Source organism: Rana temporaria, chromosome 13, assembly GCF_905171775.1.
Source record: "Rana temporaria chromosome 13, aRanTem1.1, whole genome shotgun sequence".
Lineage (NCBI taxonomy): Eukaryota > Metazoa > Chordata > Amphibia > Anura > Ranidae > Rana > Rana temporaria.
In genome coordinates, this window is record NC_053501.1 from 32,694,907 (window position 1) to 32,718,072 (window position 23,166).

Here is a 23,166-nt window from a genome sequence, read left to right on the forward strand (position 1 = left end):
TCCATGCACATTAGGACGATTACGGGCATATTTTGAGATTAATGTTTAAAGGCTGGAAAAAAAAAACCTTCTCATCCGCGTTTCTGACTGGAGCTCACTGGCAGAAAAAAACGTAAAACTCTCTTAAACTCGTCTAGGCTTTGTGCAAAAGATTCTCTATATGAGCATTTTTTACATCAAAGAGAACAGATGTCTTTTAAAGCCCAGTGTGCATGGAGCCTTAAGTGTGTCTATATTCGATCGCAGTGGCGACCGGTGCTTAATTTTTTTTTTTTGGGGGGGGGGAGCGCGCAAACAAACTGAAAAACAAAACATCAATTGCAGCCACTGTGCCCATCAAATGCAGCCACTGTGCCCATCAAATGCAGCCAGTGTGCCCCATCAAACACAGCCAGTGTGCCCCATCAAACACAGCCAGTGTGCCCCATCAAACACAGCCAGTGTGCCCCATCAAACACAGCCAGTGTGCATCCCCTGCCCGCCCGGAACTTACCTATCTCGGGTCACGGCGCTCTCGTCGATGTCTTCTCCCGTCCTCTTCCCATCATCTGCTATGATTGGACGCCTGGTAGACATCCAATCACAGCAACTGTCGCTTCAGCCAATCAGGTGACAGGTAACCAGACCCGAGCACCTGATTGGCTGAGAGGCGGGTCAGTGTTAGGAAAGCGATTTATTTGCTTCCCTAACACAGCGCTGAGTAAACCATGAACGCATAGCATTGCACTCGCTATTTACTAATTTGGAAGCCTATTAGAGCCCATGGCTCAAATCAGGCGCTTCCAAAAAAAACGCAGCTGTAATTCAGATGCCCGGCGCCCGACAAGGGGCTGGACACCTGAATAGGGGGCAGCAGCGGCAACGATAGATTCATACATTGCATTAATCTATCTATTGGTGATAGGCAGGTGCAGGAGACAGGGGGCGGCGCTCCTGTGCCCTTTATTGGACAGCTGTGAGTTCTAAAAGTGTTTCAAATATAAGACTTGCAAAAAAATGCAAAAATAAAAAATAAATAAAAAATGGACACAGAGGAAAGTTTAAACTAAAAACATGTGCACCATAATACACATTGGTCCAGGTTCCCCTTTTGTTAATCTATCTACTATTAGCAGGTATTAAAGGGTATGTCAATCCTAATAAACTTCTTTAGTTTGTTCTCTTTTTGGTATGTCAGATATATACTTGAAAGTTTTCTATTGTATCTAAAAAAAAAAAAATAGCTGTGGATCTACCAAAAACCATATGTACTGAAAACTTCCAGTGTTTTCTGCCCCTGCAGACTTATCATTTATACTGTTCTCAGCTATCTGAGGGTTACAGAACCATGCTCCTCTATGTTATGGACAGTAGGAAAGGGGCTGGGTTCTGTAATGTCATCTATCTTGCTTCTGTTGTCTTTATAGGGAAGGAGAGTAAATGTTGTCACACATGAACAGGAATTAGGTGACAGGCAGAAACTCCAGCTGAAAATAAAAAGCTTGCTTAAAATGTTCTTGGCCCAAAAGAAAAGCAAAAAAAAAACAAAAACAAAAAACAAATGCAGACATCATAATCTAAAGATCCAAGGACTGGTAAGCTGAAATATATTATGTTTTTGTTTTTAGATATTCTTTAAACCATACTGAGAGGTCGATAGAGGTTGCCAAACAAACCTCTAATGATGTCTTTGTGTCTACAAAATCTGTTATCTCCATATTCTCCAAGCTGGAGGACACATCCCGGGCAGACTTGTTCACTGCAGAGATTTCATCTTTTAATGCTTCTCTTTCTTGAAGTTCTTCCTCTATCTCCTGCTTTGTTACTTGAGCCTTATGTAGAAGTCTGCATGGTAAAACAATACAAAGAATGTCAAATACAATAATGGAGAAATGAGTATGATGGTGTATGCATTAAAAAAAAAAAAAAAAAAGGAGAACCCTATTTCTGTTGCAAATATTGCTCAATTGAAAAAAATAAAAAAATAAAGACATTGAAGGCTTAACATTATCTATCATGACTTGTACACACAATAGGAATTTCTGATGAAAACAGTCTGTTGGAATTTTTTCATCAGAAATTCCTATCGTGTGGGCCCATAGGATTTTTTTTCTAAAATCCTATAAGAAATTCCGATCACCTGCGTGGAACTCCGTTGGAGAACATTCCTACACATCCTCAGAATCAAGTTGACGCATGCTCGGAAGCATTGAACTTAATTTTTCTCGGCTCGTCGTCATGTTTTATGTCACCACACTTTGTACGGTCAGAATTTTGTCCGACAGTGTGCATGCAAGACTGATGGAAGGCAGCTTGATCAGAATTCTGACGAAAAATTACATCACATTTGGCTACCCGCTGGAGTGCGCATGCGCGACGCCGCCATATGCGTTCCAACACTTTTACAAATGCTAAATTTTCATCGAAAAGCAATTACTAAAACGTTCACAAATTCCTTTCAGCTAAATTCTCTAGCTGTATTCTTCGTCACATTCGGCTACCCATCACATTTGTAAAAGTGTTGGAACACATATGGCGGCGTCGCGCATACGCACTCCGGCAGGTAGCCAAATGTAATGGGTAGCCATATGTGACGAATCGCCACTTTACAGTGGAAAATGGTCACCAACAAGGCACAAACATTGGGGAATGCAAACATAACTGCTGACGAGAACTCTGGTGAGTAACCATTCCACTGATAACAGGAATATTGGCGAGTGAAGTATATGTGTTGGATTGTGGCTCTCACTGGTGATGTGGGTACTGGGCACTGGTTTTGGTGCATAACTCAGTCGCTAGTGGCATGTATACTGAGAAGTGCAGTAGTCATTCCATCACTGGCTGCGACTTTCCAGCTACACAGAGTACTTACATACCCCTTCAACACTGCTCCCTTGCTGGCCAAAATGCTGTTGAATCTGAACTCCCAGCAAGGAGCGACACCTCACTGGTGTGACCAGAGCGGGAGCAATGGCGCAGGAGCAGGTGTGTGTTCTCAAGATCGGTAATGTGACCTGGACTAACTATGCCTCATTAAATCTTTTTTTTTTTCCTGGTTCAGACCCAGCAAAGCATGATACAAGGATGAAGAGAACTGACCAACCCATACACAAATAAAGATGGAAACTTCTCCATCTGTCCTTGTACTTTATAGACATGGGACACTAAAGAAAAAGTACACTTCGTTCATAAAAGGGGTTGTAGATTTTTTTAAAATAATGTACCCATGTTGTATGGTTATTTTGAAATACAGTAATTACCGTAGCTTCATTCTTCATAACAGATGTACTCAGTGCCCCAATCTCTGTTTTTCTCTCAAATATCTTACTTAGCTAATACATCTTATAACATATCAAGTGCTTATCATTAGGTCTAGTTTATAATGTACTTGGATTGGACATTTTGGGTCCATCAAAAAAGGCAGCACAGTAACAGGATGTTTATTTCTGGGAATCCACACAAGAGTCTGGTACAATTACGTCAAGAGCACAATTGAGTCCTGCTGCTAATGCTGGAAAATATAAAAATAAATAAAAATTGCGATGGCCAAAAATATTGCTTTGTATAAATGGATACCTCTGGGTAACTGATGAAATATCACCAATGACATAATAGAGAGCGGCAATGCTGAGCATTAAGCTTTTATCTGACTAGGCATTTGGAACAAATAATTCATAGGAAAAGGTCTAAACCAATGGAAGGCTTTTTGGATAATTTTTCTAAGTCTACCTTACTTTACCTTCCTGGTGTATCAATGATACAGCAAGTTCAGCTCCATAGAAGTATCACTTTTCATACACTGCACGGATGACTAAGAAGCCTGAAGCAGCTATAGGCAGTCTCTAAAAAATGGTTCTAAAGCCTCGTACACACGACCAAGGAACTCGACGGGCGAAACACATCGTTTTCCTCATCGAGTTCCTTGTTAGGATGTCGAGGAACTCGACAAGCCAATTTTCTCCATTCCCGTCAAGGAAATAGAGAACATGCTCTCTTTTTGGCTCGTCGAGTTTCTCGACAGTTTCCTTGACGAAAATGTACACACGACCGTTTCCTCGGCAAAAAAATATCTCCCAGTTTCTTGGTGGTTTTTGCCGAGAAACTCAGTCGTGTGTACGAGGACTAAGGCCTCTTGCACACTGCAGCTTGAAAAAGCTCAGCACATTTTTTATTTTGACAGAGCTAATTATAATGTGCCTATGCACACAGGCGCGCAAACAAGCGCCGTGCATTCTTGAGTAAAAAAAATAAATCGAAAAATCAGCATTTTTGCACAATAATTTACGCCTCATGTGCGCAAATATCCATTTGCACATTGTACTGAACAAGAATGCAATATTACATTTCAGCAAAATTGAATTTAGATCTGAAAAATAGATACTCCAACAGGAGTATCATGTGCATGAGGCCAAAGACTGTATCGGTCTTGTAAACCATGGGTATTAAATTCTCAGTTTACCCAGTCCACGCCAATATCCTAAAATGGCCGCTTAATTTTTATTTAATTCCGGATACATGCCTCTACTGTATTCTGCACAGTTTAATATAAAATGTGTCTTTAATCTTATTCTACAAAAAAAAAAAATATGAAAAAGCTAACTTTGGTTGGTATATTTTTAAGCAATTAAATACCAATAAAATAAAATACTTTTGTATTTTATTATGTTGGTATTTAAGTGCTTGAAAAACCCCAATGAAAATCAGCTTTTTCACTGTATCATTTTGGCAGTGTGGCATTCAGATTATGTCGCAAATACAAAAAATGATCTTTTATTTAATTCTACAAATATTTACAGATTATTATTTAATTTGAATACATTTTTGAGAATAACATTTTTTACAAGCAGTTAGCTATATCCAATCATTCTGCTTTAGGCGCTGAAGATGATCAGAACACCATACGCTGCTTTTCATAATGGAATAATTTAAAATTATAATATATATATATATATATATATATATATATATATATATATATATATATATATATATATATATATATATATATATATATATATATATATATATATATATATATATATATATATAAAAATCTATAGATCTAGATTTATCTACATACACACACACACACGGTACTGTGCAAATGTTTAGGCATGTGTCAAGAAGTGCTGTAAAGTGAGAATGCTTTCAAAAATCTGTATTTCAATTGTTTATTTTTATCAATTCACAAAATGCAAAGTGGGGGAAAAGAAGAAAAATCGAAAATCAAATATTTTGTGTGACTACCCTTTGGCTTAACACCAGCATCAATTCCTACACTTACATAAAGTCAGGATTAGAGTCAGGTTTATGACTAATTAATTATACCAAGCAGATGCTAATGAGCCTCAATTTCATATGTAAGTTGAGGCTAGGTTCACACTGGTCCGACAAACGCTCCGACATTGGGAGCTCATGTAGCATGACGTGTGAAAATCAATGTTTCCCTATGAGAGCCGTCTTAACTGGTCCGACACAAGTCGGTCCGACTTTGAAAATGCTCCCTATACTACTTTGGTCCGACTTTGATCCTACTTCAGCCCATTGAATATTATTGAAGTCGGATCAAAGTAGGAGCCTTGTCCTTACCATCTGACTTTTGACATCCGACATTGTGATTACAGCAGCAGTAAAAGGAATGTATCTCACTCTTGGTCAAAGAACAAGTCAGAACAAAGTAGTATCCTGTTCATGAAAGTCGGATGGATGTAGTACCAATGTAGGACCAATGTCGCAGAGCAAAGTAGGATGAAAGTCGTACTGCTGTCATGTAGTATAGTGTGAACCCAGCCAGAAACACAGTCATTAACTGAAACAGAAACAGCTGTGTAGGAGGCTCAAAACTGGGTGAGGGACAGAAAAAACAATCCTATTAAGGTGAGGTTTTGGAAGGAAGTTTCATGTCACAGGTCATACACCATGGCAAAACTGAGACTGAGCACAGCAACAAGACACAAGGTCGTTATACAGTATCAGTAAGGTCTCTGCCAGGCAAATATTTCACAGCAGATTGAGGTTTCAAGATGCGCTTTTGAAGAAGCACAAAGAAACCGACAAAGCCGAGGACTATAGACGCAGTGGTCGGCTAAAGAAACTTAATGCAGCAGATGAAAGTCACATCATGCTTATTTCTCTTCGACATCAAAAGATGTTTAGCAGTGCCATCAGCACAGAATTGGCAGAAACCAGTGGGATCCAGGGACACCCATCCACAGTCTGGCAAGAAGTGATCTTCATTGAAGAATTGCGGCCAAAAAGCCATACCGCCAAATTGGAAAGAAGTCTAAGCATCTCAACTATGCACAAAAACATAGGAACTGGGATATAGAAAAGTAGCAGCAGGTGCCGTGGACCAAGGAGTCACATTTTTTTTTGGCTGTAGCAGGAGACTGTTTGATCGCCAGGGCTGGAGAGCGGTACAATAATGAAAGTCTGCAGTCAACAGTGAAGCAAGCTAGAGGTTCCTTGCAAATTTGGGGCTCCATTTCTGCAAAAGAGTTGGAGATTTGGGCAGAATCAATGGTGTCCTCAATGCTGAGAAATACAGGCAGATGTTTATCCATCATGTCACACCATTAGGGAGGCATGTGATTGGTCCCAAATTTATTCTGCAGCTTAACAATGACCCCAAACATACAGCCAATACCATTAAGAATTATAAAAAAAAAGAAAAAAAAAGAAGAACAAGGAGTCCTGAAGTAATGGTTTAGCCCCCACAGAGCCCTGATGTCATCATCATGGAGTCTGTCTGGGAATACAAGAAGAGACCGAAGGATTTGAGGTATCCTACATCCAGAGACGATCCGTGGTTAGTTCTCCAAGATGTTTGGAACAACCTACCTGCCCAGTTCCTTCAAAAACTGTGGGCAAGTATACCTAAAAGAGTTAATACTATTTTGTAGGCAAAGGGTGATCGCACAAAAAATTGGGTTTGGATTTCTCGTCTCTTTATTTACTTTTTTTTTTGTTAACAAAATGAAAAGTAAAAACTATTAACACCCTTAATTCTGAAAGGAACATTCTTAATTTATAGCATTTTTTTCACACCTGCCTACAATTTTTGTACAGCAATATACATAATATAATACAGGATTAAACTACCATACTGTACATTAACACACAGGCTATATATTACATTGTAAGAAAAGTTAGAAAACTTTACTGCAAGTTTTACTGGCTGGCATTTTTATAGAAGGTCACATATGGATTTCTCATTTTGCTTCTAGAAGCTACTTACTATTGCTTGCATGCTGAGTAGGGTCTTCATGGTATGGCCAAATGATCAGTCCAAAAATTATCCGTGAGACAATCACATGAGCAGGAAATTATATTCTGATGGTTTTCTAAGCACCATCTGTATATAAGCAAAAAACACACAACCCCCTTGTGGCGCTGCAACAATGTGAAGCAAGACACAGTCCGATCTGTGAAATATAGTGTACAGTACCCAGTGCAGCTGCCAACCACTTGGAGAATGGGCAAGGAAACACAAAAACAAAAGAAGCAGCGCTCTATGAGTAAAGTAATATAACTTTATAGTCTAAAATGAAAAATAACAGAGGTATTGGCACATGCAGAAATAAAAATTTATTAAAATAGAATTACATGTATGTATAAAATTGTATGATAAAACAACAAGTCCAAAATGAAGGCTACTATGGGAGTCCTGTGATGGAATGGTTAAAATCGACACACTTGGCACGCTGTGAGGAAGTTACAAGGCTTTACACCAGGACAGATAGCAAATCACTCATGGAGTAACTGACAAACAGTACCTCAGATAGATGGAAGACCTGCAGTAACAGGACTCAGATGACAAACGAGCCAGTGGGGACACACCTCAGCAGGGAATCCCCAATGCCGCCGTGGTGTCACAGCTGGATGGGTGCTCAGCTATAGTGAGAGAACCCAGGTGACTGGAGGGAGCCAATGGGGACACTTCCTCAGCAAGAAATCCTCTGCACCGCCGTGGTGTCACAGGTGGATGGACGTGATGCTGTGACAGGAGGGCCCAGGTGACAAAGGGGAGCCAATGGGGACACTCCTCGGCAGGGAATCCCCAGCACCGCCGCGGTGAATGCAGGCGGCAAGCCTGAACATGAAGCTGATGACGTAACGACGCAGCCGCGTCAGCCGGTCAGGTGGTCAGCTGGTCACATACAGGGTCACGAAGGGGGAAGATGCGGTGTCCGGACTCACGTGACGACTGGGGACCAATCAGAGGTGCAGACAGTAGTGTGGATTGCAAACACAGGTGTCGCTGTAACAAGATAGAAGGACGTTCCCCTTTGTCACCTGGGCCCTCCTGTCACAGCATCACGTCCATCCACCTGTGACACCACGGCGGTGCGGAGGATTCCTTGCTGAGGAAGTGTCCCCATTGGCTCCCTCCAGTCACCTGGGTTCTCTCACTATAGCTGAGCACCCATCCAGCTGTGACACCACGGCGGCATTGGGGATTCCCTGCTGAGGTGTGTCCCCACTGGCTCGTTTGTCATCTGAGTCCTCCTCCAAGCCATCTGTTACTGCAGGTCTTCCATCTATCTGAGGTACTGTTTGTCAGTTACTCCATGAAGGATTTGCTATCTGTCCTGGTGTATAGCCTTGTAACTTCCTCACAGCGTGCCAAGTGTGTCGATTTTAACCATTCCATCACAGGACTCCCATAGTGGCCTTCATTTTGGACTTGTTGTTTTATCATACATTTTTATACATACATGTAATTCTATTTTAATTAATTTTTATTTCTGCATGTGCTAATACCTCTGTTATTTTTCATTTTAGACTATAAAGTTATATTACTTTACTCATAGAGCGCTGCTTCTTTTGTTTTTGTGTTACCATCTGTATATAGAACACTTTTTGCACGCAAGCCATATTTAAACTTTTATTGTTGGGTTACATATTGTAGCTTTTATAGCAATTATATATGCTGCAAGCACCTAACACAACCTGCGTTTAGTTTTATAAATGACAATCTATAGGTCTATCAATACTAGAAGGGCAATCTTACCCTTTACACTTGGCTTGCATGTCTTGGATTTCCTTGATAACTGGAACCAACTCTGAACCAGATTTTGGAATCCCCAAAATATTCTGGATCCGTCGCTTGAGAAGTGATAATTGCATCTGCTGCATCTGAACATTTTCCTCAAATCTTTCTATTTCAGCCAACGAATTCTGGAGGTGAGGGGTTCTCTGACTGACTTCAGGCCAGTCCAAAATTTCTTCCTGGCAGTTATCTTGAAGTATCACCTCCCGTTCCAACTGAAAAATATAGTGTGATAATGAATTGCATCTATGAGATGTTTTTTTCAAACACAAGTTTAGGTCATACACCAAAAACAATGTTCAACAAATCAAGTTAGAGTATGAGCTAGGGAAGGCCAAGCCAAATAATATGAAAGTACTGGTGGTTTGCTCATTCACTACCACATACAATTCAGCCTTTATTCACTTTCACAGCTCCATCCAAATTGTATCCATTATGCTATTTAGAAAGTTAATTAATTGGCACCCCTGCTGCCAAGAGTTAATAGAAAGCAACTTAACCATGACTCATTAAGTGCTTCTGTAGCGCCTGGTTACGTCAAAGTACCGGTGCCATTTAAATTTAGAGGGAGATCAGAGTGTTAGTTAAACTCTGATCTGGTTAATGTGTTCAAATTTGGGTCTCTGTCTCAGCTTGGCTGTGGGCTTATTCTGTTGTTGCTGGGGTGTTCTTCCTACCCCAGGACAGTAGGTGGCAGCAGTGGAGTCAAGGTTTGGGTGCTCTTCCACAGCAGCCAATTGGAAGGGTTGAGCCTCGCTTTGCATGCTGGGGGAGGGTATTTATGGGGCAGACGCCATTAGTTCTGGGTCTTCTTCTTCACTTGCGGCATCCACGGGCCGGGGCGTGCGTGCCACGCAGAGTTTCTGGTTCAGGGACCATGTTGGTCCGGAACATTTGAGCTGTGGCAGGGAACCCAGTGGTCGATCCCAAGCGGTATAGCCGTTCGGTGGGGAGTCCATCTGAGGAGAGCCAATGAGAGGCTGGCGATGCAATAGGGTCTCGACAAACCACCCGGGGTTGAGGTATCTGGATACTGAGAGGCTGGTCACCTGTCAGTCGGTACCTGAAAGCAACCTGAAGGAGATCCAGGCGTAATTCTACCAAGGAGGTTCTCATCTCCGTAACCACAATCAGGAGGGCCTGTGGCAGAGGTTTCTCACCGAATCCATTCCAGGAGGGTCTGTGGCAGAGACTTCTCCCAAAAGGTGCCAGTTCATTCCAGGAGGGTCTGTGGCAGAGACTTTTCCTTATAGGTTCGAGCGATACTCTGGCTGCCAGGTCAGTGAGAGAGGCCTGTCTGGGTACGCTATTCCCACTCAAGCAGGAGTGGCGCAAGAAGTGTTACACATGGGAGCAGGACTGTTTCCCTATTGCTACGCCTGAATTTTCGAATTCTTCTTCTCCTTTCAACTCTACCTTTTTCACCACAAGTTTTATTGTTTTTACCCGGCTGGGTAATGAAGAGCACAGCAAAAAGGCACCTGTCGTGGACATTCCTTTACTACTGCTATATGCACCATACACCCCTAGGAATTCAGAGAGCCACAAGGTAAATGTGCCACCCAAAACAAACCAGCAGCTTCTCCGGGGGTAGTGTTACACTTCTAGTACATATTTTAAAAGTTTACAATAAAGGGTTAACTACAGTAATAGCAGACTATGGGACCTAGAAGTGTATAAATTTAAAATAGAATTTGTGAATGCCTATAAAAATTTATATGAAAGCTGTTAATATTGTGCATTACTATACGAGTTCCCTTTGAGACAGAATTTAGAGAGGCAAGGGGGACCTCTTCATGATTTTGCCCCAATCACACATCGTTATGGCCCTGTCTAAAACTGTATTTTTAAATACCGGTGACATTATACATTTTCAATTACCAGCTCACTGATGAATTTCCACTCCTGCTTCAGTTCATTACCATACAGCTCCATGTCTCTAGTGATGCCCAGTAAATACATCCACCTGTCCCACAATGAGTACACCATTTTCTCAAGCAGCTGGTCATCAATGCTTGCACTCAGGTCTCTGGATATCAATTGGAGTTCCAACAGCTCTTCTTCATAGGACTGAATTTTTGCCATCATATTCTGGAAAGCAGTGGAAAAACAAAACATTTTTACTATGTTAATACACACATAGCACCTCTTAACAGCATGGAAAAAATATCTGAAGTGTGCCACCCCTTCCAACTTGATAATATTACTCTGAACACAACTAGCTTTGGATTAAAGTAATTCCATGATTTGTGACACCTAGACCCGATGCTCACTGGGAGTTTAGACTTGATGCATAGGGCCATGGGCATCCGCTCCATAGGGCAAGGGGGGGAAATTGAGCCCCCCTGGAAAATCGAGAAGGTGTTGAAGACTGAAAACACCCCTCTGCAACTGAAGCAGTGACAGCACTGCGGTGACAGGCAGGTTAGAACAGGGGGAGAGAGAGGCGAGCTGTTGGCCGTGGTGTTGCAAGGGGGGGCGGGGGGGGTGATCTGGTGTGGGGTGACACCACTGCACCTGACCAACTATCCCCTTCTCTCGTGGCCATGGGCTGTCTGAGCGGTCCCGGGCTAGATGTCACACAGGCACAGTGAGCAGAGTGTAGCCGCCTCCCCCTCCAGTGTTGTGCTGTGCCGCGTTGATGGCCGACCTTAGGTACTGAATGGGATGGGGGAGGGGGGGGGGGTTTGTGCTGAATGGGGGTCCATCTGTGCTAAAGGGGGGGTCGGTGCTGAATGGAGGGATCTGTGCTGAAGGAGGGGGTCCATTTGTGCTGAATGGAGGGGTCTGTGCAGAAAGGGGGGGGGGGGTCCATCTGTGCTGAATGAAGAGGTTTGTGCCTAAGGGGGTCTGTACATTCTCTAGGCTATATTTATATGGGCATGGCGTGAAGCTGAATTATCTCGAAAGCCATTTCACACTGCCAGCTGGCCACGTTATCGGTAAGGCGCTGCTAAAAATCGGCACTTTACAATCATTTTAGCTGCGCTATTCGGCCGCTAGCGGGGCGCTTTTAACCCCCGCTAGCGTTTGAAGAAAGGGTTAAATGTGTATTGCCGCTGCCTAAGCGCCCTCCCCTGAAAATATTTCAGCGGACGCCCATGCATAGGGCTCTGGAGTTTGGCTCCAGACGAAGGACACAACTGTCCCATCAAGCCCTGCTGCCGGCAGCCTGTCAAACTCTATGAGAGTCTGACAGCTGCTGCAGCTGGATGGTGCACTTCACTGTATGAACATTTAGGGCAGTATGCACCCACAAATGCACAGAACCCAACAAGTCTAGGATTTGACAGGCTGCTGTAGCTAAACATTGGAGCCCCAAGCAGTGGAGTTAAACCCCAAATGGGCATAGGGCTTCAGGCCTTGTACACAAGAGCTTCAACTTGTACAAGAACAATGTGTACAGCAAGTTTTTACAAAGCGTTTGCAAAATCCTTCAGCCAAACGTAGGCAACTGTCTTGAAGCATTTCCAGTTTGAGGTAGTTAAATACAGATCATAATGATAGAGCTTGTTTTTAGGTTAAATCAAGCTGCTGGCAGGCTTCTGTAAGCTTCAGTTTTATTTGAAAATTGTTGAAACCCAACTGAAGCCTGCAAGCAGCTTATTTGAAGGAATATCCATCATTTCTACTACCAACATGTATTGAACATTCATAACTGGAACAGAAGGTTGCTTTAAAACAGTGTTTCTCAACCTTTATTTTTTTTAGTCAAGGCACCCTTTAACATTATGGACAGTTTCAAGGCACCACATTCCAAAATGTAAGAAACTATTTTAATAGTTTTACATAATGCAGCAACATCTACACATGTAGGACACCCAATGTTATAGGTGTTTTTTTTCTTCGAAAACACACATTTTTGCACACTGTACTGACTAGTATTCCAATGTTTATATTCACCCTCAGTTTCTTCCCATCAATTAGCTAATGTGACCCCACTGCTGAGGGAAAGGGGCACAGGAGGGTCAAACAAGGATGCTGTGGAGGCGACAGACATCCTCCTTATCGACTGATGATGTCATTGGTTGCTAGGATGCCAGTGTCTAGAAAGTCGTAATTGTGCATAATGAAAACCTGTGGCTTTGTGCAACTAAAAGGCAGGCTTTATCCACCTGCAGTCTTGTATAGAATTTTAGATTGTTAGGCATTTGACCAAGGCAGGGCTGTCTTAATGAGAGGGCACAGCTGGGCACTGCCCAGGGGCCCCAGCTACATGGGGGGGCCCTGCACTTTCCCCAAAGCAGCTGGTCTTTGGAACTGAGAGTGATGGATACACAGGGGAGACAGGGTGGCAGCAGTGCGTGGTGCTGTGCAAAACAATGCCTATTATTTCACAGCCAGCAGGAAGGGGCAGGGCCGGAGTGCAGGTGATGATCTAACCCCGCCCCATGCAGCTTGAATGCTCGGGACTCAAAGGCTGCGGGGTAGGAGCTGGAGTGGGAGCTGCCGAGTCGGCAGCACTGAGAACCCACCTGCAGAAGAAGCATTGTGGATGGTGTCATGGTGCCCAGCTGTCCAGCAATGTTTGCACCGAAAAGCTTGGAATGCCCAGAGGGATGCTTTCTCCTCCGCTCCTCCTCCTGCCTGCTTTATTGGTATAGGTGAGTGCAGTGCTGGAGGTGGGCACAGAGCTAAAAGTTTACATGCACTGTATCTCCACTGGAAAAGGGGGTACTACATGGATGGAATAATGGTGCTGGGGGATATGAAAGGTGTATGGGGGGGGAAACAATGCTGAGGGGGGATCTGGGGTGTATAGAGGGTAGCAATGCTTGAGGTAGCTTGGGTGGCTATAGTGCTAGAGGTATCAGGGATGTAGGGAGGCCACAGTGTAGGGGGTATCAGGGATGTAGTGGGGTCACAATACAAGGGGTATCTTATAGTATATGGTTACAGTGCTGGGGGGAATATCTAGGGTGTAGAGGGGTCAGGGTGCTGGGGGGATATCTGGGGTGTAGAAGGGTCAGAGTGCTTGGGGGATATCTGGGGTGTAGAGGGTCTTAGTACTGGGGGGATATATGGGATGTAGAGGGGTCAGAGTGCTGGGGGGATACCTGGGGTCTAGAGGGGTCAGAGTGCTGGAGAATTATCTAGGGTGTAGGAGGGTCAGAGTGCTGGAGGGATGTCTGGGGTGTAGAGGGGTCAGAGTGCTGGGGGGATGTCTGGGGTGTAGAGGGGTCAGAGTGCTGTGGGCATATCTGGCATGTAGAGGGGTCAGAGTGCTGGGGGGATGTCTGAGATGTAGAGGGTTCAGAGTGCTGGGGGGATATCTAGGGTGTAGAGGGGCCATAGTGCTGGGGAGGCATCAATCTAGCAGATATATTATATGCACAGTACAGCTTTGTTAGTTTATGTATGTAGTATTTTTTTCACTGTTTCTTTGCTGTACAGAATGATTGTTCATGTAGTTAATGCGGAGCTCCACCCAAAAGGGGAAGCTCCGCTTGTCTGCCTCCTACCTACTTGATATCTGTTTACCTGCATTGTCTCCATTGTAGGGGCCCCAGAGAATTACTTTGCCCAGGGGCTCATGATGCTATTAAGACGGCCCTGCACCAAGGCCCCCCTGAAGAAGCCTCAAGGCACCCTGGTTGAAAAAAGCTGCTTTAAAACCTTAAACAAAGCTGTCCAAAGCACACACTGTATATAGTAAAGTAAATTCTCATATTCCTGTGTCAGCAGTTTGTGTTTATGGTATGTAACTACACAGGTTATTACATGACCTCTCTGTCGGTAGTCTATCAACTGACACTTCATGTGAAGAAACTACATATCCCACAACCCCTGGGTCTCAGTCTAGTGCTCTGCAAGAAAAAATGAATAATTCGATCTGAAGCAGGTAGAGCAATGAAGGGAATAGATGTGCTTTCATCGCATTAAAAATTCCAAATTTGTGATGCAACATAATGGAAATGGTGAGACATGGACTGGACAATGTGTGACCTCCCAAGTTGCTCGTCCCTTTGGCAAATAAGGACAAGCTAGGTGAATGAATACATGGGCGTAGGGGAATCGATAAGCTATGACACTAAAGGCTGCAGCCATAGCGTGTGGGCCCATCATTACAACATTCGACAAACGCAAGGACTATAACTATACTAATGCCTAGTTAAGTCAACAAAAACATTTTGAAGTGTACAGTGTCTTTAAATTATTAACCCTACTTTGCTTTTCTCCCACTGTTCCAGTGCTGCTTTATACGATGCCGGCTTCTGAAGGAAGGAATCTCCAATAACAACTTCCATATCCTCAAGTCCTTCCTGTATCTTTTGCTTCTTATTTTTGAAGAACTGATATTTCTCCTCATAGCTATGGAATTAACACAAACACAATTATTACCATGAGCAAACAGACTTTGCATTAATTATTCTCATTTTATTTATGTAGTATCTGCAAAGTAAACCAATAACTACACAGGGAGTGGACCTACTGGTGTCTAGCATCAGATATACAATGGGCTAGATTCAGAAAGAATTTACGCCGGCGTATCTATTGATACGCTGCGTAAATTCAAAGCTGCGCCGGCGTATCTTCTTTCTGTATTCAGAAAGCAAGATACGCCGAAATTAGGCTAAGATCCGACTGGCGTAAGTCTCTTACGCCGTCGTATCTTAGTTGCATATATACGCTGGCCGCTAGGTGGCGCTTACGTCGATTTACGCAAGGAATATGCAAATTAGGTAGATACGCCGATTCAGAAACGTACTTACGTACGTCCGGCGCATTTTTTTACGTTGTCTACGTTAGGCTTTTTCCGGCATAAAGTAACCCCTGCTATATGAGGCGTACGCAATGTTAAGTATGGACGTCGTTCCCGCGTCACATTTTGAAAATTTTACGTCGTTTGCGCAAGTCGTTCGCGAATAGGGCTGTACGTAAGTTACGTTCACGTCTAAAGCACTGACGATTTGCGACGTAATTTCGAGCATGTGCACTGGGATTCTTTCACGAACGGCGTAAAAAACGTCAAATACGTGGGGTCACACTAAATTTATATAAAACACGCCCACATCATCCACATTTGAATTAGGCGGGCTTACGCCAGACCTCATACGCTACGCTGCCGTAACTTAGAGCGCAAGTTCTTTATGAATACGGAACTTGCGCCCTAAGTTACGGCGGCGTAACGTATCTGAGATACGTTACGCCAGCAGAAAAATACGCCGGCCTTTCTGAATCTAGCCCAATATGTTTTCATGTGCAGTGCATGCCAAGTAATGTTTTAGTGTAAAGCTGACCATACATGGATCAACATTTGGCTGGTTTACCAAAAACCAACCAAATAAAACTTGCAAGTACGTGGCCAGATTTACACTCAACATATCACAAAAGTGCTTCATAACCGTTCATACAATTTTTTTTAAAGAAAATATTTTAAGAATCACCAAAGCAATAGGACACAGCTTTTCTGGTTTCAAATTTAACACTGATCAGGAATGCAGGCAGTTGGATAGTTAGAAAGTTTTTTTACCCTATCCAACTGGCAGTATGAAAATATACAGACCACAAATAAGCAAAGAGAATTGCTAATCTATGTTACAGCAATTGTGCCGCAGTTCAGTAGGATATAAAAAGTGAATTCAAACATTTTTAGCCAATGAATATTTATTTCAACATCTTTATTTTAGGTGGCTGTAAGTACCAACCTGGCCAATGTAGATTGTTTTCTTTCCCGTATTCCTGCCAATTCATGGTTCTTGTTGCTGATTAGTTTTAAAATATCATCCAAGCCTCTCTGATTTTCTCTACTACAAATGGGTTTCAGCTGATGGGCGATATTCTGAATTTTGGCTATGGCGACATTTATCTCTTCTTCTTTGGAATCCAGGACCTTGAATTTCTCTCTTGGGCTGCTCAGAGCAAAATCATGATCCCTGTGTAACATTTCTTCATATTCTCTGAAAAGTTCAGCTACCATGGCGATAGCTTTCTGCATGTTCTGAAGGATATCACAAGTCTCTTTGGTGATTTGCTTTAAATAAATAAAGTAAAATATGGCATTTTAATGTGGAAAAAAGACAAATACATATTTATAGCAATGTTTATAAGCGATTTATCTTGAAGCAAAACATGTATAGAGAAAATGTATAGCTTGCCAATGCAGAGCTATCCTGAAAACTCTAGTTGTCCGACTGTCATGCTGTTCTGCTGGACAAGGGCCCCAATAACTAAGGCACGATGCGATTTTTGTTCCTGCAACCACAGGTTGCAGGAAAGAAAATTGCTAAATTCCCCCGTCAACACAGTTTTAAATGAGGTTATCGCTAACGCAAAGCTATTAAGTTCTCCCAACAGGGGGCTTGGGAAACCATTATTTCTAGTGGCTTTAGCCCAGGGGTGCCCCCACCTTTTGAGGGCCACTTAAGCGACTTTGAAACCATTTGTGGGCCACAATAAAACGCAGCGGGCAGATGTCAGGTCCATGTCTGCTCTGCATATGCAGAGCAGACACGGACACAGCCCACTACACTTTTGGCTTTCCTGCACTTTGCAATAGACTTCTATTATATTCTGCAGATTTGGTGCATTTTCAGAAAGTTCACTAAACTCGCAGGTAATAACAGAAGTCTATGGCTCAGTGCAGTTAACCCGCAGGTGCGCTGCTCTGCATCTGCGGGTCAGTTTGAAAGCAGCCCAGTAACCATTGCAGAACAGATATGCCCATATATACATCGTGATTTTAGTAATAAACTGACCTTTAATAACAGTATTCAATTTTAAACCATCGCAAAGCAGGAGGTTGCAGGCCACATCAGAGGGCTCAGCGGGCCACATGTGGCCCCCGGGCCACTGGTTGGGCACCCCTGCTTTAGCCGTTGGCAATAATTGCATGTGAAAATTTGACATGCTGGATGTACCCAAGTCGATCGATGGGTACAATCAGTCAGCACATAAATGGTCTGAATCTCAGCTAGTCCCTGCTGAACCGAGATCCAAACTGTTTATGGCCAACTTAAGTAAATCTAGAATAGGGAGGAGCGCAGAAATTAGCTTTTCTGCTGAATAAAAGCAACAGCGGACATCATTAGGGGATCAATGTTTAGACAGAATGATGAATGTGCATCAATTTAAAACAATGCCAATTAATCCTTGTTCGATATCTAAACGTTAAAGACGACTGTCACCAGACTATCCCATTTCAACAATTTCCCTATGTGATTGTGTATTCAACATATCTTAGGCATGTTACTTACCTGTAAAAGCCTCTCTTATGTAGACATACAAATGTCCTGCTGGGCACTGCCATCTTGAATATGTTAGCAGCCCCAGCAGCATTACTCAAGTAACACTCTAAAACAGCCTCTCTCAACCTTTTCAACGCAGAAGCAATGTTATTTCCTTCAAATAACATTTTAGGTTCAGGGAAACCCTTCTAAAAAATGACTATATCTACAACTCGTGATACAATAGTGTGATGGTCAGTGGGAAGAATGCTCCTTACACTTGTGGTCAATGGAAAGAATTACCCCCCTTACAGATGACTAAAAAAAGCAATTATGTCAATGAGCTCATCTGAGAGGCAGAAAATATTCGTTGCTCGAGGAACCCCTTAGCAACCTCTGAAGAAACCATAGGGTTCCATGAAACACTGGTTAAGAAGCCCTGCTCTAAAGTAATCCCCACAACCCCTTCCCATCTGCTACATTAAAGGTTATGGAGGGAGGTGGTAGAAGGTGTGAAGGAGCTGGGCCACCACAGACAGTGATTAGACACTCCTAGAAGAGGAGAGATTTATGACATACAAAGGCAGAGAGTGCTATGTTAGGGAATTTACATTTTCTGCAGTGTCAAATCCCTAGAATGCTTGAAAGCACACTAAAAGTCAACAGAAATGGTTTCTGGAAAATAAAAATGCTGCAATTATGTATTTAAAATGCCTGCATCTTACTGTGCATCACCTGCAATTTTTTAAGATGACAGGGTCTATTTAAAGCTTAACCCTAGACAGATAAAATAACACTTTGAAGAAAAAAAAAATACATTAAAATGTGTTTTCAAATGCAGGTAGTATAAAACCCTATACAGCAGCATATAAGCTAGTATAGTGGAGCAGAGAAGTAGGACTGGGAGCCAGTCATGTGTGCTGCATGTAAATGTGATGACCAGTAGCATGCCGATAGGAGGGGAGAGCAAAGTGAGGAAAGGGGTGACCTCAGTGCTCTTATGCAGATCCTTCACTGTGCTGCACCCTTTTGAGGTGTTGTATTGATATCGGCACTGGATGGACAGAATTACAAATCCTTTGGCAGGTAAAAACACCTCTCACATACAGTATGTATTTCATCTGTTTGAGTTCAGCTTTAAAGGCCAAGTTCACCTTTCATAACATGTTACACCCAATTCGGGGGGGAACATTTTACGAATGGACCGCCACCCTGAACCTCCTTGATCCCCGCTGTGACAGCTAGCAGGGTTCTCCCAACCCCCCCCCCCTCCCGCTATCTGTCAGAATAAAAAAAAAAATTGTCCGAGTGGGTCTCCACTCACCCCGCCACTCATCGACAGGGCTCTGTGCATGGAAAACTATAAGCTCTGGCAGCCCTTGTAGCTGTTGGTTTGTAATTTTCAATGAAATGCTATGCCACTGTAATGGCAGTTCATTCAGGCTTCCTGACAGATTGTATCTTCTTACCTGTACAGGATGAATGGGCAACCAGATACACTGGCAGATATGCTTGAGACCTGCATGGCACCTGAGCTCTGCTTATAACTGGTGCAATGCTTTACAGGCTCCAAAAAAAATAAAAAAATAATGCACATTTTGTTAACCTGCAAAAATATGTGCATTATTTCCCCCCCCCAAAAAAATATCCTTGAAGTATAAGCCCACTTTAAGAGAAGATTATCAATGGAAGAGTTTGGGTAAAGTTTATAACCATTGGTCAAATGTTTAGGTTGTCAAAGACAGCGCAGACATTTATGTAATGAGATGTAATATACCACTACTTACAATCTGTTCTGAAAGCCTCTTCTCGATTTGTTGGCCAGTAGTCTCTACTTCCCGCAGATGTTTGCTGAGGTCATCGGTAGATGAAAGTGACGACACTGAAAAAACACCTTGTACCTCTGCTTTGCTTATTTCTCCAAGAGCTTCAAGTCTCAATAACCTCTCTTGCAGTTCATTCTCATCCAGCTCATTAAGAAATGGCTCCTTGAGCTCTCTGACAATTTTATTTAAAGTGTGCAAGGCTTGCTTCACTTGATGCTGCGAATGTTTTGGACTCTTGTAATAATCATCTACAAGCTGGCTAAGAGCTTGGTATGATTGATCCATATTTTCTGCTAAAGCAGTTAATGACTGTTGTTCATCTCTGAGAGTCTCCACATTAATAGCCTGTTCTGCGTGTAACCAGCCCAGTGCCTCAGCAATTAACACACTTATTTTCTTTATTTTTTTACATGCCACTTGGGCAGCTATAACATCGAAGTTGGCTGCAGTAGTGTCAGACTCTCTTTGTAGGGAACAAACCATTGTTCTGATTTTTTGAGACAGCTCTTGGTAATGTCCTTGCTCTAGTCCACAATGTTCTGAGTGACCACTTCTCTCTGTAAAGCTTAAACATTTCTTCTGTAAGTCATCAATGGTTAAATCATCCCAGTGAAGCCTGTTATCCTTGAACAAGTCCTTATATCTTAATATCTGAGACAAGTGATCTTTAGATGAGGAGACAGCATTTTGGGAAAGTTGTACCGGTAATTTCTTTACAAAAACCTCCCTGTCTAGTTTCAAAGCCTCTTCTTGCATCTTTGGTTCACTGGGCTGCAATGCATTTAAATTTCGATGGAGGGAGGTCAACCTTTCTTGAAACTCGTTACAAATACTCAGCAATTTTTTGGTGTAACAAAATGTCTTTTCCTCTAATCTTCGTATTCTTCTTGCCTTCGACTTAAGACTTCTTAATATGTCATTTAAATATAACTGCTCAGAGCTTTTTAGCTCACCATGATAGCTCTGGCTGTTTCTGAGAAGTGTCAAGACAAGACCTTCAATTTCCTCCATTTCTGTGGTTTTGGCCTTTAAGCAATTCAGCTGTGCACATAGCTCTGCTTCAGTAAATATTCCTCTTTTGACTGGAGTTGCTTCTTTCTCTAGACACTGCAGTAATTCTTTGAGCTTTTCAATTTCTGAAAAGAGTGCTTTCCTCTTTTCCCATCCTAGCTCCAACTGCTGTAATCTTGAGGTTGATTGTATAATCTGTTCCTGATATAATTCCTGCAATTGTTGTAAGAAAGTGCTAAAATCTTCGGACATGGCTCCATCAAAGCTTATAGCAATGTGATTTGACTCTCCAATGGCAGAGTCTACAGCAGACTTTCTGTTCAGTATTTCTTTTTGCACTTTTTTGTAAGTTGTGGTCTGCCACTCTACATCTCCCAGAAGTAGTGCAATACCATTTTCAGAGGAAGACTTGTCTTGTGATTTCTTCACCCACAAGAGTGAACTGTATATAGGCTGTAAAGATGGGAACTGTTCTAAGAATGCATCTGGTGTCTGACACCGAGTAAGTTGACGGTCTTTCACCCGTTCTTCAAGATTTTCCAGCTCTCTCTGCAGACTATCCAATGAGTTTTCCAGGTCTTGGCGCTCATTTACGCCCCATGATCTTTTCATCTGCAAGTCACATGTACTTCTTAGCAAATTAAACAAATGTTTAATGGCTTGCATCTCTGCAAAAAGGCCCAATGAAGCATTGAGAACATTTTCTGGAGAAGGAGAGGGCTGATCAAGCAGGTCTTGCTGGACCTGAATGATGCTCCGAACATCATCCACTTTACTCTTAAGAACAGCAAACTCTTCAACTTCTTTATTAAGGCGGTCACATTCTCTACAAACGTTGAACTCCATCTGTTCCCACAGATCTTCTATTTGACTCACTTCATTTTCTATTCTGTCCTGGTCTTTGCTTGATATCCCCAAGTAACCAATATTAGCCTGTTCTGCCTTTAGGACATGCAAGGTAACTTTTTCCTTTTCCACTTTATCAAGGAAATGTTTTCTTTTGTCGAGCTGACTTATATGGCTTTCAGTGGGTGCACTGCAATGACAAAAAAAGTCAGAATTAAATGTCTTGAAGAGGGAAAAATCTTCAGATTCAAATAAAAAATACCATTTACTATTTTTCATATAATATTTTACATGAAGTATTATTTGCTTTTTTTCGTTACATAGAATTTGTGCATGTTTTTGTATAAATTGCAAATAGAACACTTAGCAGACAGTACATATTGGTTAATATTTAAAGGAGAACTCCAAAGCCACATACTACTCACGATCGGTTTTTCCGTCAGAAAAAGTCAGATGTGAGCTTTTGGATGGGAATTCAAACTTTTTCTGTCGACATTTCTGCCAGCAAAAGTTTGAGAGCAGGTTCTCTATTTTCCCGACGGAAAAAATCCTTTCCGAAAAAACGTAAGTCTGTATGGGATTCCGACGTGCAAAAAACATGCATGCTCAGAATCAAGAAGAAGAGCCGAACTGCCTATTTAACTTCATTGATATAGGCTCGTCGTAGGTGTTGTATGTCACCATGTTCTTGACGGGCGGAATTTGGTGTGACCATCCAAGGTTTTTCCGACGGGAAAACTGATCGTGTGTACGTGGCACAAGAGTTATACAGTATCTGAAGAAGACAGCGAGAGACAAGTGTAAGTCATTACTTGTAACTCTGGCCTTTGAGAATCAGCTTTCCTAAAACTAGTACCGATCCCTGCAATTTTTGAAGGTTTATCTGGGTTAAATTTGAGTTTGATCCAAATTCAAAGCTCAATACTATTTGTTTTATTAAGATGTTGGTCACAGGCGCACCAAGACAGCTGGTAAGGTAAAGCAAAACTTGTTTTTTGCAACTATGATGAATGAGGTTTTCTAAGAACATTAAAATTTCTTTGCTTTGTTAGCAATTTTTAACCACCCAACTACCAAACAATAACATTTTCAACTCATTAGGCTGCAACACAAGTAAGGATAGTTTAAAATGTAACCAAAAGAAAAAAAAATGTTTTCATTTTGGATAGAGTAAGGGAGGGTTATAATTCTGTCATTTTATTTATTTTGTCGTCATCTGTGTCCCAATGGGGCGAGTTCCCTTCTTCCACTTCTTGTCCCATAGTCAAAACAGGAAGTGAGAAAA

General features: G+C 42.3%; 1 protein-coding gene across 3 annotated transcripts in view; it reads right to left on the minus strand.

Moving 5' to 3' along the window:
* The window catches only part of SYNE2 (spectrin repeat containing nuclear envelope protein 2), a 431,618-nt gene that overhangs the window by 199,696 nt on the left and 208,756 nt on the right, over positions 1-23,166 (minus strand). For all 3 annotated transcript variants that reach the window (XM_040333402.1, XM_040333400.1, XM_040333403.1), the window contains 6 exons: positions 19,986-22,071; positions 16,681-17,006; positions 15,199-15,343; positions 10,913-11,122; positions 8,993-9,246; positions 1,656-1,824 (listed from right to left, as the gene is read on the minus strand). In XM_040333402.1, the coding sequence (XP_040189336.1) occupies positions 1,656-1,824; positions 8,993-9,246; positions 10,913-11,122; positions 15,199-15,343; positions 16,681-17,006; positions 19,986-22,071 (3,190 nt within the window). The remainder of the gene's footprint in view (positions 1-1,655; positions 1,825-8,992; positions 9,247-10,912; positions 11,123-15,198; positions 15,344-16,680; positions 17,007-19,985; positions 22,072-23,166) is intronic.